We start from the raw sequence: 17,119 nt of genomic DNA, 5'->3' as shown, positions 1-17,119 counted from the left end.
TTTTTGTTTGCCTCAGTGATGTAGTGAGAGTGCCTATTTCTCCAAATGCTTGTCAGTTCTGAATATTATTCTTTAGCAATCATTACCAATCAACAGATAGAAAATCGTTATCTGGGCCGGCCCCGTGGCTTAGCAGTTAAGTGCGCGCGCTCCGCCGCTGGCGGCCCGGGTTCGGATCCCACGCGCGCACCGACGCACCGCTTCTCCAGCCATGCTGAGGCCGCGTCCCACATACAGCAACTAGAAGGATGTGCAGCTATGACATACAACTATCTACTGGGGCTATGGGGGTAAAAAAAGTAAATAAAATTATTTAAAAAAAAAAAAGAAAATCGTTATCTTTTGATTTTTTTTCCCCCCAAAGCCTCAGTAGATAGTTGTATGTCATAGCTGCACATCCTTCTAGTTGCTGTATGTGGGACGCGGCCTCAGCATGGCTGGAGAAGCGGTGCGTCGGTGCGCGCGTGGGATCCGAACCCGGGCCGCCAGCGGCGGAGCGCGCGCACTTAACTGCTAAGCCACGGGGCCGGCCCTGTCTTTTGATTTCTTTGTTTTAATTGGTTCTACATCCTAATTTTCAACAGATTCCAAAAGAAAACCCAGACAGTCATTTCAATATCTGCAGGAAAAGCCATTTGAGAAAATTCAACACCTTTTTGTGATTAAAAATGCTCAGGAAACTAGGAATAGAAGGGACCTTTCTCGGAATAGAAGGGACCTTTCTCCAACATGTTTAAAGGCATCTATAAAAAATCTACAGCTAAGATCATACTTAGTGGTGAAAGATTGGATGGTTTCCCCTTAAGATCAAGAACAAGGCAAGGATGTCTTGCCCTCCCCACTTTTGTTCAATATTGTACTGTAGGTTTTAGCCAATGCAATAACACAAAGAAAAAGAGGGAGGGAGGGAAAGTGGATATATAGATTGGAAAGGAAGAAGTAAAACGGTCTCTGTTTGCAGATCCCATGTTCCTCTAGAAAATCCCAGGAGCGCTACAAAAAAGCTACTAGAACTAGTAAGTGAGTTTAGCAAGGTCACAGAATACAAAGTCAAAATGCAAAAATCTATTGTATTTCTATACACTAGCAAAAGTCTGTTAGAAATCCCATATAACAACGTTTTATATCACATGTATCTTCTATTTATGTACCACCTGCTAGTTCTTAAATTTATTATTTGAAGTAATAAATGAAATTGTTTCTTGTTATACTTCCAGGGGAACCTATGATATTTTAGTAACAAAAGATAATCAAACCCGTTCTGTTGGTCAGTATGACAACCATGGCAGTTTTGGAGAACTAGCTCTGATGTACAACACCCCGAGAGCTGCTACCATTGTCGCCACTTCAGAAGGCTCCCTTTGGGGACTGGTGAGTTAGAGAAATGATTCCCCTTGCGTGGCATGGTATTAATTCCCTTACTTCTGGGTCTCTGTCCTTGGGTTGTTGATTCACACTATATTTTATAGCCAGTTATCTAAAAGACATTGTGAAAAGTCTCGTAGAAATGTATTTTTCTATTTCTTTAAAATGATTTGTCAACAAACCATTTACTTCAAATTACAGGGAAAAGACTGGGCCTTATGACTTTGCAGTCATGTCAGCTCTTATTACATTTTTTGTTCATATTTTTAACAGACAAGTGGAGAGAGAGGGGATAACTCTCAATGCAAGAGATAGCCTAGAAAGATAAGTGTCACTGAAAGCTCTGCCAACAATGTTTTTCATCTCTAGCTGTCCCAGGACTAACTTTTCTCTCTGTTCAGCCATCCACTTGTTCATTGATCTATGCCAATATCCAATAGATTTAGATGACTAGAAAAGTTGATGACCATATTCTGAGAAAGATAACTTTCCTAGAATGTCTTAGGCATACCACTACTGTGATCGCTATCCTCTATTATACATGACCCACCATGCTTCCTTCAGCATCAAGCCTTCAAAATGTATAAGTCTCTTCCTTCTTAAACAAAATAATCACACTCTTGTACAGATTCAAAGTTTCACTTTTAAAATGTTGACATCTATAGTAATTTGTTTCCATTTACCTTACAAGCAGAATTAAATGTATACCAGAGAATTATCAACATATTTCTTCAAATGAAATCACATTTTAAAGACATAATAGAGCACTTTACTATGACATACTGATGTAGAATTAAGAATGCTTCTGAGAGATGAGAGAGACAATGGCTTAAGAGTAGATCACACACCCGTGGGTCCAGTGATTGGAAAACTCGGGAATAGATCAATAAATAATGGAGGAAAATAAACTCAGTTTTAAAATGCATTGATGCCAACTACTGGTCCAGCCCAAGATGGAATAGCCCCACTCCTTACTAGTCTTCCCTCTTAAAACCTAAAATCTCTGGATATATTACAACAAACAAATATACGAAGACCTTGAAAGATGGAAAGGAGAAGGCTGGCTGGCTAGGGATCTTGGGACTTAGGAAGGACATGACAGTGAGTTCCCTAGGTTTCCTTATTGCTTCCCATGTGTCCCAGATGGATTGCTGGAAATGCCTACAACCCAGATTCACCAACAGGTACATACAAAAATCAACCCCAAGGAAAGCCTGCTCCCTTTAGCCAAAGGAATAGGAGAAGGACAGCCTAGCAGAACAGAAAACCTTTTTCGATAATACTACTCTACTGCAGCCAAATACCAAAGAAAAAACTACTTCTGCCTCCCCACAGTGTCACTGGGGCTAGCAGGAAGCTGGTCTTCCAGTCTCTGCTGGCAGCAAAGGCAAAATTAGGTGATGTATGGTATTACTAGTTGGCACTCTACTTTTTCAATCAGGGTGGTGTCAGTGGGGTCCAGAGCGGAGCTGAACATGCATTCCCACATGTCCATGCACACTATACCTAAACAGGGTGACTGCCTGCACAAAAAGAAAATTAAATCAGATGCAGAGTTTCACAACATAATACACCAAATGTCCTGGATACAGTAGAAAATCACTTGTTATACCAACAACAAGGAAATTCTCAACCTGAATGAGAAAAGACAATCAATAGATGCCAACACCAAGAAGACAGATATTGGAATTAGCCGACAAGAATTTTAAAGTAACCATCATAAAAATACTTCAACAAGCAATTATACACACACTCGAAACACATGGGAAAAAATACAAGGTCTCAGTGCAGAAATACAAGACAGAAAGAAGATCTAAATGGAAATTTTAGAACTGGAAAATACAATATCCAAAATAAAAACTCACTATATGGGCTCAATAGCAGAATGAATATGAGAGAGGAACGAATCAGTGAACTTTAAGATAGAACAATAGAAACAACTCAATCTGAACCACAGAAAGAAAATAGACTGAAGTGAACAAAGCCTGTAGCATAATAACAAAAGACCTGGTATTTGTATCGTCAGAGTCCCAGAAGGAGAGGAGAGTTTAGACCTAAAAAATTATTCAAAGAAATAATAGTTGAAAACTTCCCAAATATGGTGAAACATAATAAACCTACAGATTCAAGAAGCTGAGTGAACTCCATATTGAATAAACCCAAAGAAATCTATGCTAAGACACATCATAATCAAACTTAAGAAAACTAAAGAGAGAAAAAATTTTGAAAACAGCTAGAGAGCAACAATGCATTACCCATAGGGGAACAACAATTTGAATGATGCCAGCTTTCCCTCCATCCCGTGGAGGTCAGAAGGAAGCAGCACAGCATTTTTCAAGTGTGAAAGAAAAGAACCATCAACTCGGAATTCTATACCTGGTGAGAATATCCCTCAGAAGTGAAGATGTTCTCAGACAAAAGAAAACTAAGAGACTTTGTCACCAGCAGGCCTACCTTAAAAGAATGGTTAAAGGAAGTTCTTCAAACAGAAAGGAAGTGATAAAAGAAGGGAATTTGGAACATCAAGAATGAAGAAGGGGGGCCAGCCCGGTGGTGCAGCAGTTAAGTGCACGCACTCTGCTGCAGTGGCCTGGGGTTCACTGGTTCGGATCCCAGGTGTGCACCGATGCGCTGCCTGTCAAGCCATGCTGTGGCAGCATCCCATATACAGTAGAGGAAGATGGGCACAGATGTTATCCCAGGGCCAGTCTTCCTCAGCAAAAAGAGGAGGATTGGCAGCAGATGTTAGCTCAGGGCTGCTCTTCCTCACAAAAAAAAAAGAAATGGATTTTCCAACATGACCCAATACACACATATAACTAAAAAAAAAAAAAAAAACGAAGAAGGAACAACAGAAAGAGTAAACATATGGGTAGATATAAAAGACTATCCTCCTCTTGAGTTTTCTAAACTATGTTAGGTGGTTGAAGCAAAATTATGACATTGTCTGATGTAGTTCTCAATGTATGTAGAGGAAATATTTAAGACAATCATACTCTAAGCTGGAGGGGGGTAACAGGGTCTAAATGGAACTAAAGCTCTATACTTTACTCAAACTACTAAAATGTTGAAACCAGTAGACTGTGCTAAGTTACGTATGTATAATATAATACCTCGAGCAACTACTAAAATAATCTGTACAAAGGGATGTACTCAAAAACTCTGTAAATCAAAATGGAATTCTAAAAAGTGTTCCGGTAACCCATAGGAAGGAAATAGAGGAACAAAAAAACAGAGGAAACAACAGAAAAACATACAATAAAATAGTAGACTTAAGCCCTAATAAATGAATAATTACTATAAATATAGATGATCTAATATACCAATTAAATGACAGAGACTAGTAGAATAGATTTTTTTAAAGGACCCAACTATATGCTATCTATAAGAAACTCACTGAAATATAACGGTATAGGTAGGTTGAAAGTAAAAGGATAGAAATAGATATCCCATGCAAACATTAACCAGAAGAAAGCAGGAGTATATTAATACCAGATAAAATAGACTTCAAAGAAAATTACCAGGGGCAAAGAGGAACATTACATAATAATGAAAGGGTTAATCTACCAAGAAGGCATAGCAACTCTAAATACGTATACACCAAACAGTAGAGCTTCAAAATAGGTAAAGCAAAAACTGTTAGAACTGAACGGAGAAATAGATGAATCCACAATTATGGTTGCTGACTTCAACGCCCCTCTCTCAGCTATTGACAGAACAAGTAAACAGTCAGGAAGGATATAGAAGAACTTAACAACACCATCAACCAAAAGGATCTAATGGAAATTTATAGAACACTCCACACAGCAACAGTAGAATACACATTCTTTTCAAGGCCACAGAACATTCACCAAGGTAGACCATCTCCTGGGATATAAAATAAAACTTAACAAATGTAAAAGGATTGAAATCAGACAGTGTGTTCTCGAACCACAATGGAATGAAACTAGAAATCAATAACAGCGATAACAGGGAAATCTTCAAACACTTGGAAATTAAATAACACATTCCTAAATAATATCCAAGTCAAAGAGAAAGTCTCAATAGAAATTAAAAAGCAAAAAACACACAAAGAAACATTGAATTGTAAAACCACCTGCCTTGTGGTTGAGATTTGAGAATTAAATAGATGGGCATAAGAGAAGCAGCTTCCTTTGTGCCTGACACAAGGCTGGTGCTACAGAGTGGTGGCACCTGCTCCCCATTTTCGTGGTGCTGCTCACCACCCTTCTCTTCCTAAGGCTCCCTCTCTTGAGATCCTTGCCCTGCCTTTCTTCTTCCTAGCCTTATCTTTTGCAGTCTTTTCTTCCTCTCCATGCTGTCTTAAGTGAGATCCATCTCCTTGCTGTCTTAAGCGACCTCTCAAGATGCCCTTTTGGCCTCTGCCTTTCTTCTGCTTTGTTCACTTTCTTTACAGCCCCAAATCTCCCAAATCTTCAGTAACACCTCCATAAAAGTGACTCCCAGAGGGTCCTCTAGCCTGACTTCTTATGCCTTCCAAGGCCTTGGAAATGCCTTCTGAGGCTGAAGCGGGGAGGACCTGGTGTTTTTCAACCAGGATTTCAAATTGATTCTGTATTCCTTCTCTTATTGGGGCAGCTACCACCATGACCACTACACTTAGTTTCTGCTCCTGCTCTCTCTTCCCTGAGCAAAAGTCAATAGAAACTTTCTTAAGGAACTCTTGCAGTCACAGGAAAAGGTAGCATTCCTTTTCTGTTTTGGACTTTAGGGCTGTTTGCTTGACTCTGAACACTTGCTGCCTGAGGGAGCTACTATTTCACCATGGGAGTTTCCTCTTCACTGCTCCCTTGGAAGCTCCCTGAAAGCTGGATTGGTGTTTGGTTCTTGTTTATACCCTCCACAGTCACAGGAACTGGTCTTGTACAACATGAGAGTTCTGGGAAGTGTGAAAGCATGCATAGAAAGGGTTGGAACACAAATAGATAAGTCACTTTAAGAGATAGCAGTTGTTTTCTCTTCAGCTAGAAATACAGTTTCCTATTGAAATTGTATTAATCTTTATAACATTACAGATGGATTTTAAAAGTATTGGTTTTTGGGGGCCGGCCCCATGGCATAGCGGTTAAGTGCGCGTGCTCCACTGCTGGTGATCCGGGTTCGGATCCCGGACACATACCGACGCACCGCTTGTCGGGTCATGCTGTGGCGATGTCCCACATAAAGTGGAGGAAGATCGGCGTGGATGTTAGCTCAGGGCCAGTCTTCCTCAGCAAAAAGAGGAGGATTGGCATGGATGTTAGCTCAGGGCTGATCTTCCTCACAAAAAAAATATATATATGTATATGTTGGTTTTTTCAACAGTGTCTCCTCAAATGTAAGGAAGGAAACTTTATAATTCCCATTTTCTCATTCTTGATTGTCCTCTTCCCACAGCACAACACTCTTGGCCCAAATTGGCCCAGAAAACATGTAGAAACTGAATTTTAAAGATAATGGAGGGCCAGCCCCTTGGCTTAGTGGTTAAGTGCATGTGCTCCGCTACTGGCGGCCCGGGTTCGGATCCTGGGCACACACCGACGCACCGCTTCTCTGGCCATACTGAGGCCGCGTCCCACATACAGCAACTAGAAGGATGTGCAACTATGACATACAACTATCTAGTGGGGCTTTGGGGGCGGGGGGGGGAGGAGGAGGAATGGCAGTAGATGTTAGCTCAGAGCTGGTCTTCCTCAGCAAAAAGAGGAGGATTAGCATGGATGTTAGCTCAGGGCTGATCTTCCTCACAAAAAAATAAATAAATAAAAAAAGAATAAAGATAATGGAGTAATATTCCAAAGTATAACAGTAACATTTTAAATGATACATCCTTCACCTTGGACTTGAAAAAAAGTAGTGGCAAGTGATGCCGCCCATTAGAGCAATCATAGATTGAATGGGTCTTTTCAAGCAAACAGATGGAGAAGAAAATGGGGCAGAATCTGGCTAAATGCCGGAGAACAGACATCTTTTGTACAGCAGTTTAGGGAGGGAGAGTGGGAGTCTGCCATTGCTCACAACAGGAGTGTAGGGTGCAGTAGGTGACTTCTTTTGTAAGGCACATGAAACATGGCATGGGATAGGGCCTGGGAATTCTGTACCTAGTGGAATATGAGCCAGTGAAACCCATTTAGACATCTCAACTCAATTGTCCTCTATGTGTTTTCTCTACCTCACTCCCACTCCATCATCAAAAATACTAAAATAGCAAACTTACAGCTAAACATACCAGTACCCCCCTGCTATTTTTCATTCTGCCAGCCTTTAGGATCTTATTACCCTACTTTCCAAAAAAAAAAAAAAATCTTTCCGTTCCTAACAGCCTGAGGTGGAAGAAAGGTACAGTTTACTTAGGTACAAATAACTGTTTACCCATTGTGTTTGTTTGTTAGTGCTGTCGGGTTGATTCTGACTCCTAATGATCCTGTTATAGCAGAGCAGAACCCTGCGCCGTCCTCTCGTCTTCTGGCACTGTATCAGACAATGCTCTGCTGCTATTCATCAGATTTTCATGGCCAGTTTTTTTGAAAGTGGGTGGCCAGGTCCTTCTTCCTAGTCTGTCTTAGTCTGGAAGCTCCGCTGAAACCTCTCCACTATGGGTGGCCCTGCTGGTATTTGAAATACTGATGGCATAGCTTTCAGTATCACAGCAACTTGCAGCCACCACAGTATGACAACTGACAGATGGATGTTGTGGTTCCCTGACCAGGAAATGAACCTGGGCCAAGGCGATGAGAGCACCGAATCTTAACCACTAGATCACCAAGGCTGACTGTTGCATCTTTCACATTGAACAATGACTGTGAGCTCATATATATTTAATTGGGAGTTTTTAAATTTAGTATTCTATTTATGACCCACAGGTGGCACCCACTGAGTTCTAGATAGCAAGCGGCAACATGTGGTACATCTGTCTGGCTCAGGCTAGAGGTCTTTTTCTTCTAGTAATGACTCAGATTGAAATATCATTAGACACTCAGTTGACCCAGTAACTTCTACAGTCCTCCAGTATTTGCTGTGGCCTAGTTAATTAAACCATAGATATTCTCTTACACAGACATTTACCAAAATTTTCATATTCTTTCTTGTAGGACCGTGTGACTTTTAGAAGAATCATCGTGAAAAACAATGCAAAAAAGAGGAAGATGTTTGAATCATTTATTGAATCTGTGCCGCTTCTTAAATCACTAGAGGTAAAGTCTATTTGAATAAGAGTCTATTTATGGGGATTTAGGAAAAGCTGTTAAAACTCTTCTGTTGTTAGGTTTTCGAGTTATACTATTTTAACTCATTTCTATGTTGTATCGATATTATTTGTGACTTTCAATTGAGGTCTTTTCCTTATAATTTGTATGTCCGTTGTTTCAGGTGTCAGAACGAATGAAGATTGTGGATGTAATAGGAGAAAAGATCTATAAGGATGGAGAGCGCATAATCACTCAGGTGAGTCGGGGCCTTGTGCAGCTCTGTTCCTAGAAGTCACCTCCTGAAGGACTAGTGCATCATTTGTCTCTCACTTTTGGGAGCTCATGTTGCAAGGTACTAGGGCACAATTCCTGCAGAGTCCTCTGAAGCCCATTGATGTTTAGCTCACAGACATGTGCAGATCTCTTGCCTCCATTCACCTCTCCTTTTTGCTACTGGTGTTTGTTCTTTTGGATGTCATCTTCTTTTGACCCTGAGTAAGCTTCATCCATTGCCGTTAAAACCTGGAGAAGGTCAAAGGATTGTGCCCTTTACCTTGTCTCTATGTTTGACACAAAGGTGGCCTCTTAGCTAATCCAACACAAACCAGAGTCTTCAGTCTTCAGTGATTGACCAGATTTGTAAGATGTCTTTAGTGTTTCCTTTGTGCCTTTTTCTCATGTTATTTTTGGGTATTGTATCACCACACAGTGGACTGGATCATTGTGATGCATACTTTGTAATAATTTTCCTTGTCTACTATGTTTGCATTTTTAAACTTCTCTGCCTGTGATTCTGGCAAGAGCACTGGGAAGATATCTGGTTGGTCTGGGTTGGGTGATGTGCCCATCCTTGAACCCAGAGCTGGGACTGGGAGGAGGAAAGACTCAGATAAGCCAAGCATGAGTTCCAAGCCCACCCCTGGGGCCTGTGGGTGGAGTTGGCCCAACCACCGCCACAGGGACTAGGACTAATCAGGCTTGTCATGGAATGAGAGAGAGAAGCTCCCAGAGAAAAAGGACTAACAAAAAAACTATGTCTACTCTAAGTAGCATCGCTAAATGCCTTTGTTTTCTAGGTACCCCTACTGTTAATAATTCTTTTAATTAGAAATCAATTTGCTTCTATAAACATTTGTTAAGATAGGCATATAGGACCAGATATAAATGCTATAATGAAGGAGCATATGAATGCCAGTGAAAATACAGAAAAGGAAGTATTCCATATGGTTTCATGGAGGAAATGCCATTTGAGCTGGGCTTAAAGAACAAGTGCATTTTCAGCAGTTGAGGTCAGGGAAAGGTCTTTCAGGGCAAAAGAACAAGATGAGCAAGGGCCTGTGGGTGTGAGCTGTGTTCCACAGCAGGTATCCTGGTATGGTAAGAATGTGGGGCTGAGGTGCAGGAATGGGACATGTTTACTGGCCACATTTGCTTCTAAACCTGAGGTGCTTTAATTTATCCCCAACGGACCTCCACTTCATTCTGACAGCCTCAGGCCTTCAGGAGGTATGTCAAGAGTTTTTCAGGAGGTATGTCAAGAGGTATGAGAAGCCACAATGTTTTCTGGAATGTCTATACTCTTGAAGATAGGAGTGCTAGGTGGTGGTACAGAATGGACACGAATTAAGATGATTCCCAGCAGTGTCTCTAGACCAAGGGTTCTCTAAGCCAGCGTCTCAGGACCAGCAGTATCAATATCATCTGGGATTGTTAGGAATTGTTAGAAATGCAAGTTCTTGGGCCCTACCCCAGACCTGCTGAATCAGAAACTGTGCTTTATGTTGTTTTGTTTGTTTGTTTTGGTCAGCTTTGTTATGGTATATTTTACATACAATAAAGTTACTAAGTTTAAGTTTATACTTCAAGAGTTTTATAACCACCCCTTCAATCATGGTATATGGCATTTCCATCGCCCCAAGAAGTTTCTTTGTTTGTATTTTCAGTCAATACCCTCCCCCATCCCCTTACTCCTGGAAACCACTGATGTGCTTTCTATCACTATAGAAATTCCTTTTCTAGAATTTCGTATAAATGAAATCGTATAATGTGTAGTCTTTTGTATCTGGCTTCTTTCTCTTAGCATCATGTTTTTGAGATTTATCCATGTTGTTGTATGTGTCAGCAGATCATTCCTTTTTATTGCTGAGTAGTATTTCATTGTACGGATGTACAATAATTTGTCTTTCCATTCACTAGTTGGGGGACATTTGGGATCTTTCTAGTTTTGAGCAATTAGGAATAAAGCTGCAATGAACATTCACATAGAAGTCTTTGTGTGAATGTATGTTTTTATGGAATGGCTGAGCCATATAGTAAATGTATGTTTAACACACTGCCAAACTGTTTTTAAAAATGGCTGTACCATTTTGCATTCCCCCCAGCAGTGTATGAGAGTTCTAGTTACTCTGCTTCCTTGTCAACACTTAATATTCAGTCTTTAATTTTAGCCATTCTAGTGGGTATGAAGTGGTATCTCGTTTTGATTTTAATTTGCATTTACCTGATGTCTAATGATGTTAAACATCTTTTCCTATGATTGCTTGCCATCCATATGTTTTCTTTGGTGAAGTATCTGTGCAGATCTTTTGCCCTATTTAAAATTAGGTCATTTGGCTTCTTATTATTAAATTGTTCGAGTTCTTTATGTATTCTGAGTACAAATCCTTTATCAGAAAAATGATTTGCAAATATTTCTCCCAATCTGTGGCTGTGGCTTGTCTCTTCATTTTCTTTCTTTCTTTTTTTTTTTTTTTTTTTGTGAGGAAGATCAGCCCTGAGCTAACATCCGTGCTAATCCTCCTCCTTTTTGTTGAGGAAGACCGGCTCTGAGCTAACATCTATTGCCAATCCTCCTCGTTCCCCGCCACCCCAAAGCCCCAGTAGATAGTTGTATGTCATAGTGCACATCCTTCTAGTTGCTGTATGTGGGACGCGGCCTCAGCATGGCCGGAGAAGCGGTGTGTCGGTGCGCGCCCGGGATCCGAACCCGGGCCGCCAGTAGCGGAGCACACGCACTTAACCGCTAAGCCACAGGGCCGGCTCCATCTTCATTTTCTTAATGGTAGCTTTTAAAAGACAAAAGGTTTTGGGCCGGCCCTGTGGCTTAGCGGTTGGGTGCGCGCGCTCTGCTGCTGGCGGCCCGGGTTCGGATCCCGGGCGCTCACCGACGCACCGCTCCTCCGGCCATGCTGATGCCGCATCCCACATACAGCAACTAGATGGATGTGAAACTATGATGTACAATTATCTACTGGGGCTTTGGGGGAAAATAAATAAATAAATAAAAATTATAAAAAAAATAAAAAATAAAAGACAAAAGGTTTTAATTTTGACAAGTCCAGTTTGTCATTTTTTTCTCTTGCAATTCATTCTTTTTGTGCCCTATTTAAAAAATCTTTGCAAAGTCAGTAAGATGTTCTCTTACGTTTACTTCTAGGCCAGCACTGTTTAATAAAAACATATGTTTTTATTAAACATATGTTAGGCCACATATTTTAGGCCACATATGTAGTTTAAAAATTTTTAGTAGCTGAATTAAAAAATAATAATAAAACAGGTGAACTTAATTTTAATAATAAATTTATTTAACCTAATATATCTAAAATATTATCATATCAACATCTAAGTGATATAAAAGTTTAATAATGAGATATTTTACTTTTTTTTTGATACTCAGTCTTCAAAATCCAATATGTGTGTTATACTTACAGCACATCTAAATCTAGACAAGCCACATTTCAAGTGCCCAATAACCACATGTGACTAGTCGCTACTGTACCGAGCAGTATAGTTCTAGATATTTCATAATTTTAGCTCTTACATTTAGATTTATGATCCGTTTTAAGTTAATTTTTGTATATGGTATAAGGTTAGGGTGTTAACATCTGTCGCCAATCCTCCTCTTTTTTGCTGAGGAAGATTGGCTCTGGGCTAACATCCATGCCCATCTTCCTCCACTTTATATGGGACGCTGCCACAGCATGGCTTGACAAGCGGTGCGTTGGTGTGCGCCCGGGATCCGAACCTGCAAACCCCGGGCCACCGAAGCGGAGCGTGTGCACTTAACCACTGCGCCACTGGGCCGGCCCCAGCACAATTTGTTTAAGAGATTATCCTCTCCCATTGCTTCGACACTTTTATTGAAAATCAATTGGCCATGTATGTTTGGATCTGTTTCTGGTCTCTTTTTTGTTCCATTGATCTATATGTCTGTCTCTCTGCCTGTCTCTCTGCCAATATTGCACTGTCTTGATTATAATAGCTTTATGTAGTAAGTCTTAAAATCAGATAGTTTAAGCACTCCAAATTTTTGGTTCTTTTTCATAATTATTTTGGCTATTCTATGCTCTTTGCATTTCTGTATAAATTTTAGACCCAATTTATCAATTTCTACCAAAAAAGCCTGCTGAGATTTTTTATCGGGATTATGCTAAATCTATAGATCAATTTGGGGAGAAATAGACATCTTAATAATAGTGAGTGTTTTGCATTGGTCTCAGCCTATCGATAATCATGCTATCAGCTGGGAGTGCCTGGGGCACTCCCCTGGGCCCGGAGTACTTGTGGCAAGCTCCTGTAGACGTTTCCCTAGTCGGAGCCAGTATTGTGGCTGGACTAGCCCTTGTGGTTCTTATTATGATTGCAAGACACACCTCAGCAACAACCATGAGGGAACTTTGAAAAAACAAGGTTTATTACTCACAGGTCCTGGAGGGTACACAGCACACCCAGGGCCACGCAGCAAGGTTGCAGATAGAGAGAGAGTGCAGATCTGGGGTTCTGCCTTTATTGAGGTCAAGGGTGAGGTGCCTAGGGTTTTGTGGGTTCACTCTTTATTGGCGAATTTAAAACATAAGAGCAGGAGTTAGGGCACAAGAGGGAAAAAGCGGGGTCACTGAAGTGGTCGGTTTTTTAGGGTACCCAAGGCTTTTTAAAAGGGGAACTTGAGGGGTCGGCCTGGTGGCGTAATGGTTAAGTTCACGCTCTGCTTCAGCAGCCTCAAGTTTGCAGGTTCGGATCCCAGGCACAGACCTACGTACCACTTATCAAGCCATGCTGTGGCAGGCTTCCCACATATAAAGTAGAGGAGGGTGAGCACGGATGTTAGCCCAGGGCCAATCTTCCTCAGCAAAAAGAGGAGGATTGGCAGCAGATGTTAGCTCAGGGCTAATCTTCCTCACAAAAAAATAAATAAATAAAATAGAGGAGCTTCATGGGTGGGAGTGGCCTGGCTCTTTATCTAATTATGTAGCTGGCAATATGTTCATTCAAGTTTTGTTTTTTTGTTTTTTGTTTTTTTGCTGAGGAAGATTCACGCTGAGCTAACATCCATGCCCATCTTCCTCTATTTTGTATGTGGATTGCTGCCACAGCATGGCCGCCGATAAGTGGTATGGGTCTGCGCCTGGGAACCAAACCCGGGCTGCTGAAGCAGAGCGCACCAAACTTAACCACTAGGCCACGGGGCTGGCCCCCAAGAGTCTTTAAAATGGATGCCAGAGCGATCAAAAGCTTATTGTCAGGCACTTAGACTACAGAGAGTTGGTTCATGAGCATGGTGTATCTCCATTTATTTAAGTCATCTTTAATTTTCCTCTGTAGTATTTTGTAGTTTTCAAATGTAGTGTTCAGGTCTTGCACATCTTTGTTAAATTTATCCCTGGATAGTTCATATTTTTGAAACTATTGTAAGTGGTTTTTTTTTTTTTCAATTTCCAATGATTTATTGCTAGTGTATAGAAATAGAGTTGAATTTTGTATATTGATCCTGTGGTATTCTACAACCTTGCTAAACTCACTAGTTCTAGTAGCTTTTTTGTAGCTTTGTTGGGATTTTCTACATAGGTGATTATTTTGTCTATGAACAAGGATAATTTTACTACTTTTCTAATTTGTATCCCTTTTATTTTTTAATTTTATTTTCTTTGCCTTATTGCATTGGCTAAGACCTCCAGTACAATATTGAGTAGAAGTGGTGAGAGCAGACATCTTTGTCTTATTCACGATCTTAGGTGGAAAGCATTCAGTTGTTCACCGTTAAGTATAATATTTGCTATAGGTTTTTTATAAATGTCCTCAGTCAGGTTGAGGAAGGTCCCTTTTGTTCCTAGTTATCTGAGTTTTTAATCATGAAAAGGTGTTGAATTTTGTCAAATGTTTTTGCTGTGTTTTGAGGTGTTCATATGAGTTTTCTTTTTCAGTTAACAAGTATAATGAGTTACATTGGTTGAATTTTTAATATTAAACCAAGCCTGCAATCCTGGGATGAACCCCACTTGGTCATGATACATTATCCTTTTTATTTATTACTGGATTTAATTTGCTAAAATTTTGTTAAGGATTTTGTGTCTGTTCATGCGGGATATTGGTCTGTAGTTTTCTCTCCTTGTGATGTCTTTGTCTGGTTTTGGTATCAGCAAGACCTCCAGGTGATTTTGATGTTTGCTGAAGTTTGCGAACAGCTCTAGACTATTCCAAGGCTTGATAATGCCCTTGCATTAAGAATACTTAGTGGAGGGGCCGGCCCCGTGGCTTAGTGGTTAAGTGCGTGCTCGCTGATGCTGGCGGCCCGGGTTCGGATCCCGGGCGCGCACCGATGCACCGCTTCTCCGGCCATGCTGAGGTCGCGTCCCACATACGGCAACTGGAAGGCTGTGCAACTATGACATACAACTATCTACTGGGGCTTTGGGGGGAAAATAAATAAATAAATCTTTAAAAAAAAAAAAAAAAAAGAATACTTAGTGGAAAAGTTTGAGAAGCACTTTCAAAGGTTTTTGAGAGGAAGAATGACACAATGAGAATTGTATTTTCAAAGCATAATTCTGGCATCGTTGTAAAATGAATTGGCTTCAGCTTCATTAAGTAATCAAGGAAATGCAAATTAAAAAACCACAATGAGGAACCATTTTCATACCTATTAGCTTGGCAAAAAATAAGAGTCGGACAATTCCAAGTGATATAGCACGAACTTTTATTCACTGTTAGTAGGAGAATAACTTAGCTGAACCCCTTTGGAGAGAAATTTAACTGTATCCTGTAAAGTTGAATTCATTCTATAATCCAGAAGTTTCTTTCCATGATATTTTCAGAGAAAATATCACACCTCAAAAGCTACCCCACCATCATGATTTCCTTCCCAGTCACAGCCCCTGCTACCTCCCTATCCTGACTTTTATGGTAGTCATGTATTTGCTTTTCTTTATAGTTTTTACCACTTACGTATACATCCTAAACAATACGGCCAAGTCTTGCTGTTTTGTTTTTTTTTTAATTTCTATAATTGGAATTAGAAAGTATATATTCTTTTATTTGCATCTTGCTGCTGCTGCTGCTGCTTTTTTTTTTTTTTTCTGGTGAGAAAGATTAGCCATGAGCTAATATCTCTTGCCAGTCCTCTTCTTTTTGCTGAGGAAGATTGGCCCTGGGCTAACATCCGTGCTCATCTTCCTCTACTTTGTATGGGACACTACCACAGCATGGCTTGATAAGCAGTGCATCAGTCTGCGCCTGTGATCCGAACCTGCAAACCCCAGGCCGCCGAAGCGGACCATGTGAAGTTAACCGCTACACCATCGGGCTGGCCCCTGCATCTTGTTTCTTTTGCTTAACATTCAACCACATTGTTGTGTAGTTTGTTGGTTTTCATTGTGATGTAGTATTCCAGTATATATAAATATAAATGATTTACCTTTCCACTGCTCATGGACAGTTGGGGTGTTTATCTGGTTTTTAGCTATTACAAACAAGACTTCAGTGATTACATTGATTTGATTTTCAAATGTTAAAGCAACCTTGTGTTGCTGAGATAAGATAAACCAACCTGGCCATTGTGTAGTATGCTTTTTATGTATTGATAAACTCAATTTGCGAATATTTTGTTTAAGATTTTATGGCTGTGTTCCCAAGTGAGGCTGGTCTCAAATTTTCCTTTCTTATAGTAGCTTTGTACAGATTTTTTACAGATGACTTAAATCTTATAGTAGTTTCTACAGATTTTGATATCAAGATAATGTTAGACTCATAATGTCAGTTGGTATTCTGTTCTCTTTCTATTATCTGAAGAGTTTGTGTAAGACTAAAATTCCTTGGATACTTTATGAAACTTACCAGTGTTTTCTTTGTGGGAAGATTTTTGACTACAGATTAAATTTTTTTTAATTGTTAAGCTATTTAGATTTTCTGTTTCATCTTTGGTGTGTTTTGGTAAGATCAATTTTTCTAGAGACTTATTCATTTCATCTAAAATTCAGTGTTATTGGCATAAAGTTGGTCATAATGTTCCTATTAATATCTTTTAAATATCTACAGCATCTAGAATGATGTTCCCTTTTTCATTCCTGATGTTGTTGTTTTGTGCCTTCTCTTTTTTTTCTTGCTCAATCTTGCCAGGGGCTTGTCAATTCTTTCAGTCTTTTTGAATAACCAACTTTTGCCTTTTATTAATCCTGTTGAATGTTTTTCTTTTTCATTACTTTCTATCTTTATCTTATTTCCTTCCTTCTACTTTCTTTTTATTATTTTTTTTCCTATTCTTTTGAGTTGAATGCTTAGCTCTTCACTTTTTA

General features: G+C 40.0%; 1 protein-coding gene across 2 annotated transcripts in view; it reads left to right on the top strand.

The window, feature by feature from the left end:
• The window catches only part of PRKAR2A (protein kinase cAMP-dependent type II regulatory subunit alpha), a 110,248-nt gene that overhangs the window by 81,883 nt on the left and 11,246 nt on the right, over nt 1-17,119 (top strand). For both annotated transcript variants that reach the window (XM_087430958.1, XM_004419665.3), the window contains exons 6-8: nt 1,218-1,371; nt 8,457-8,558; nt 8,734-8,808. In XM_087430958.1, the coding sequence (XP_087287084.1) occupies nt 1,218-1,371; nt 8,457-8,558; nt 8,734-8,808 (331 nt within the window). The remainder of the gene's footprint in view (nt 1-1,217; nt 1,372-8,456; nt 8,559-8,733; nt 8,809-17,119) is intronic.

Source organism: Ceratotherium simum, chromosome 5 (genome assembly GCF_057802395.1).
Source record: "Ceratotherium simum simum isolate JZ-2026a chromosome 5, ASM5780239v1, whole genome shotgun sequence".
NCBI classification, from domain to species: Eukaryota; Metazoa; Chordata; class Mammalia; order Perissodactyla; family Rhinocerotidae; genus Ceratotherium; species Ceratotherium simum.
This window is presented reverse-complemented; position numbering and strand designations above follow the sequence as displayed.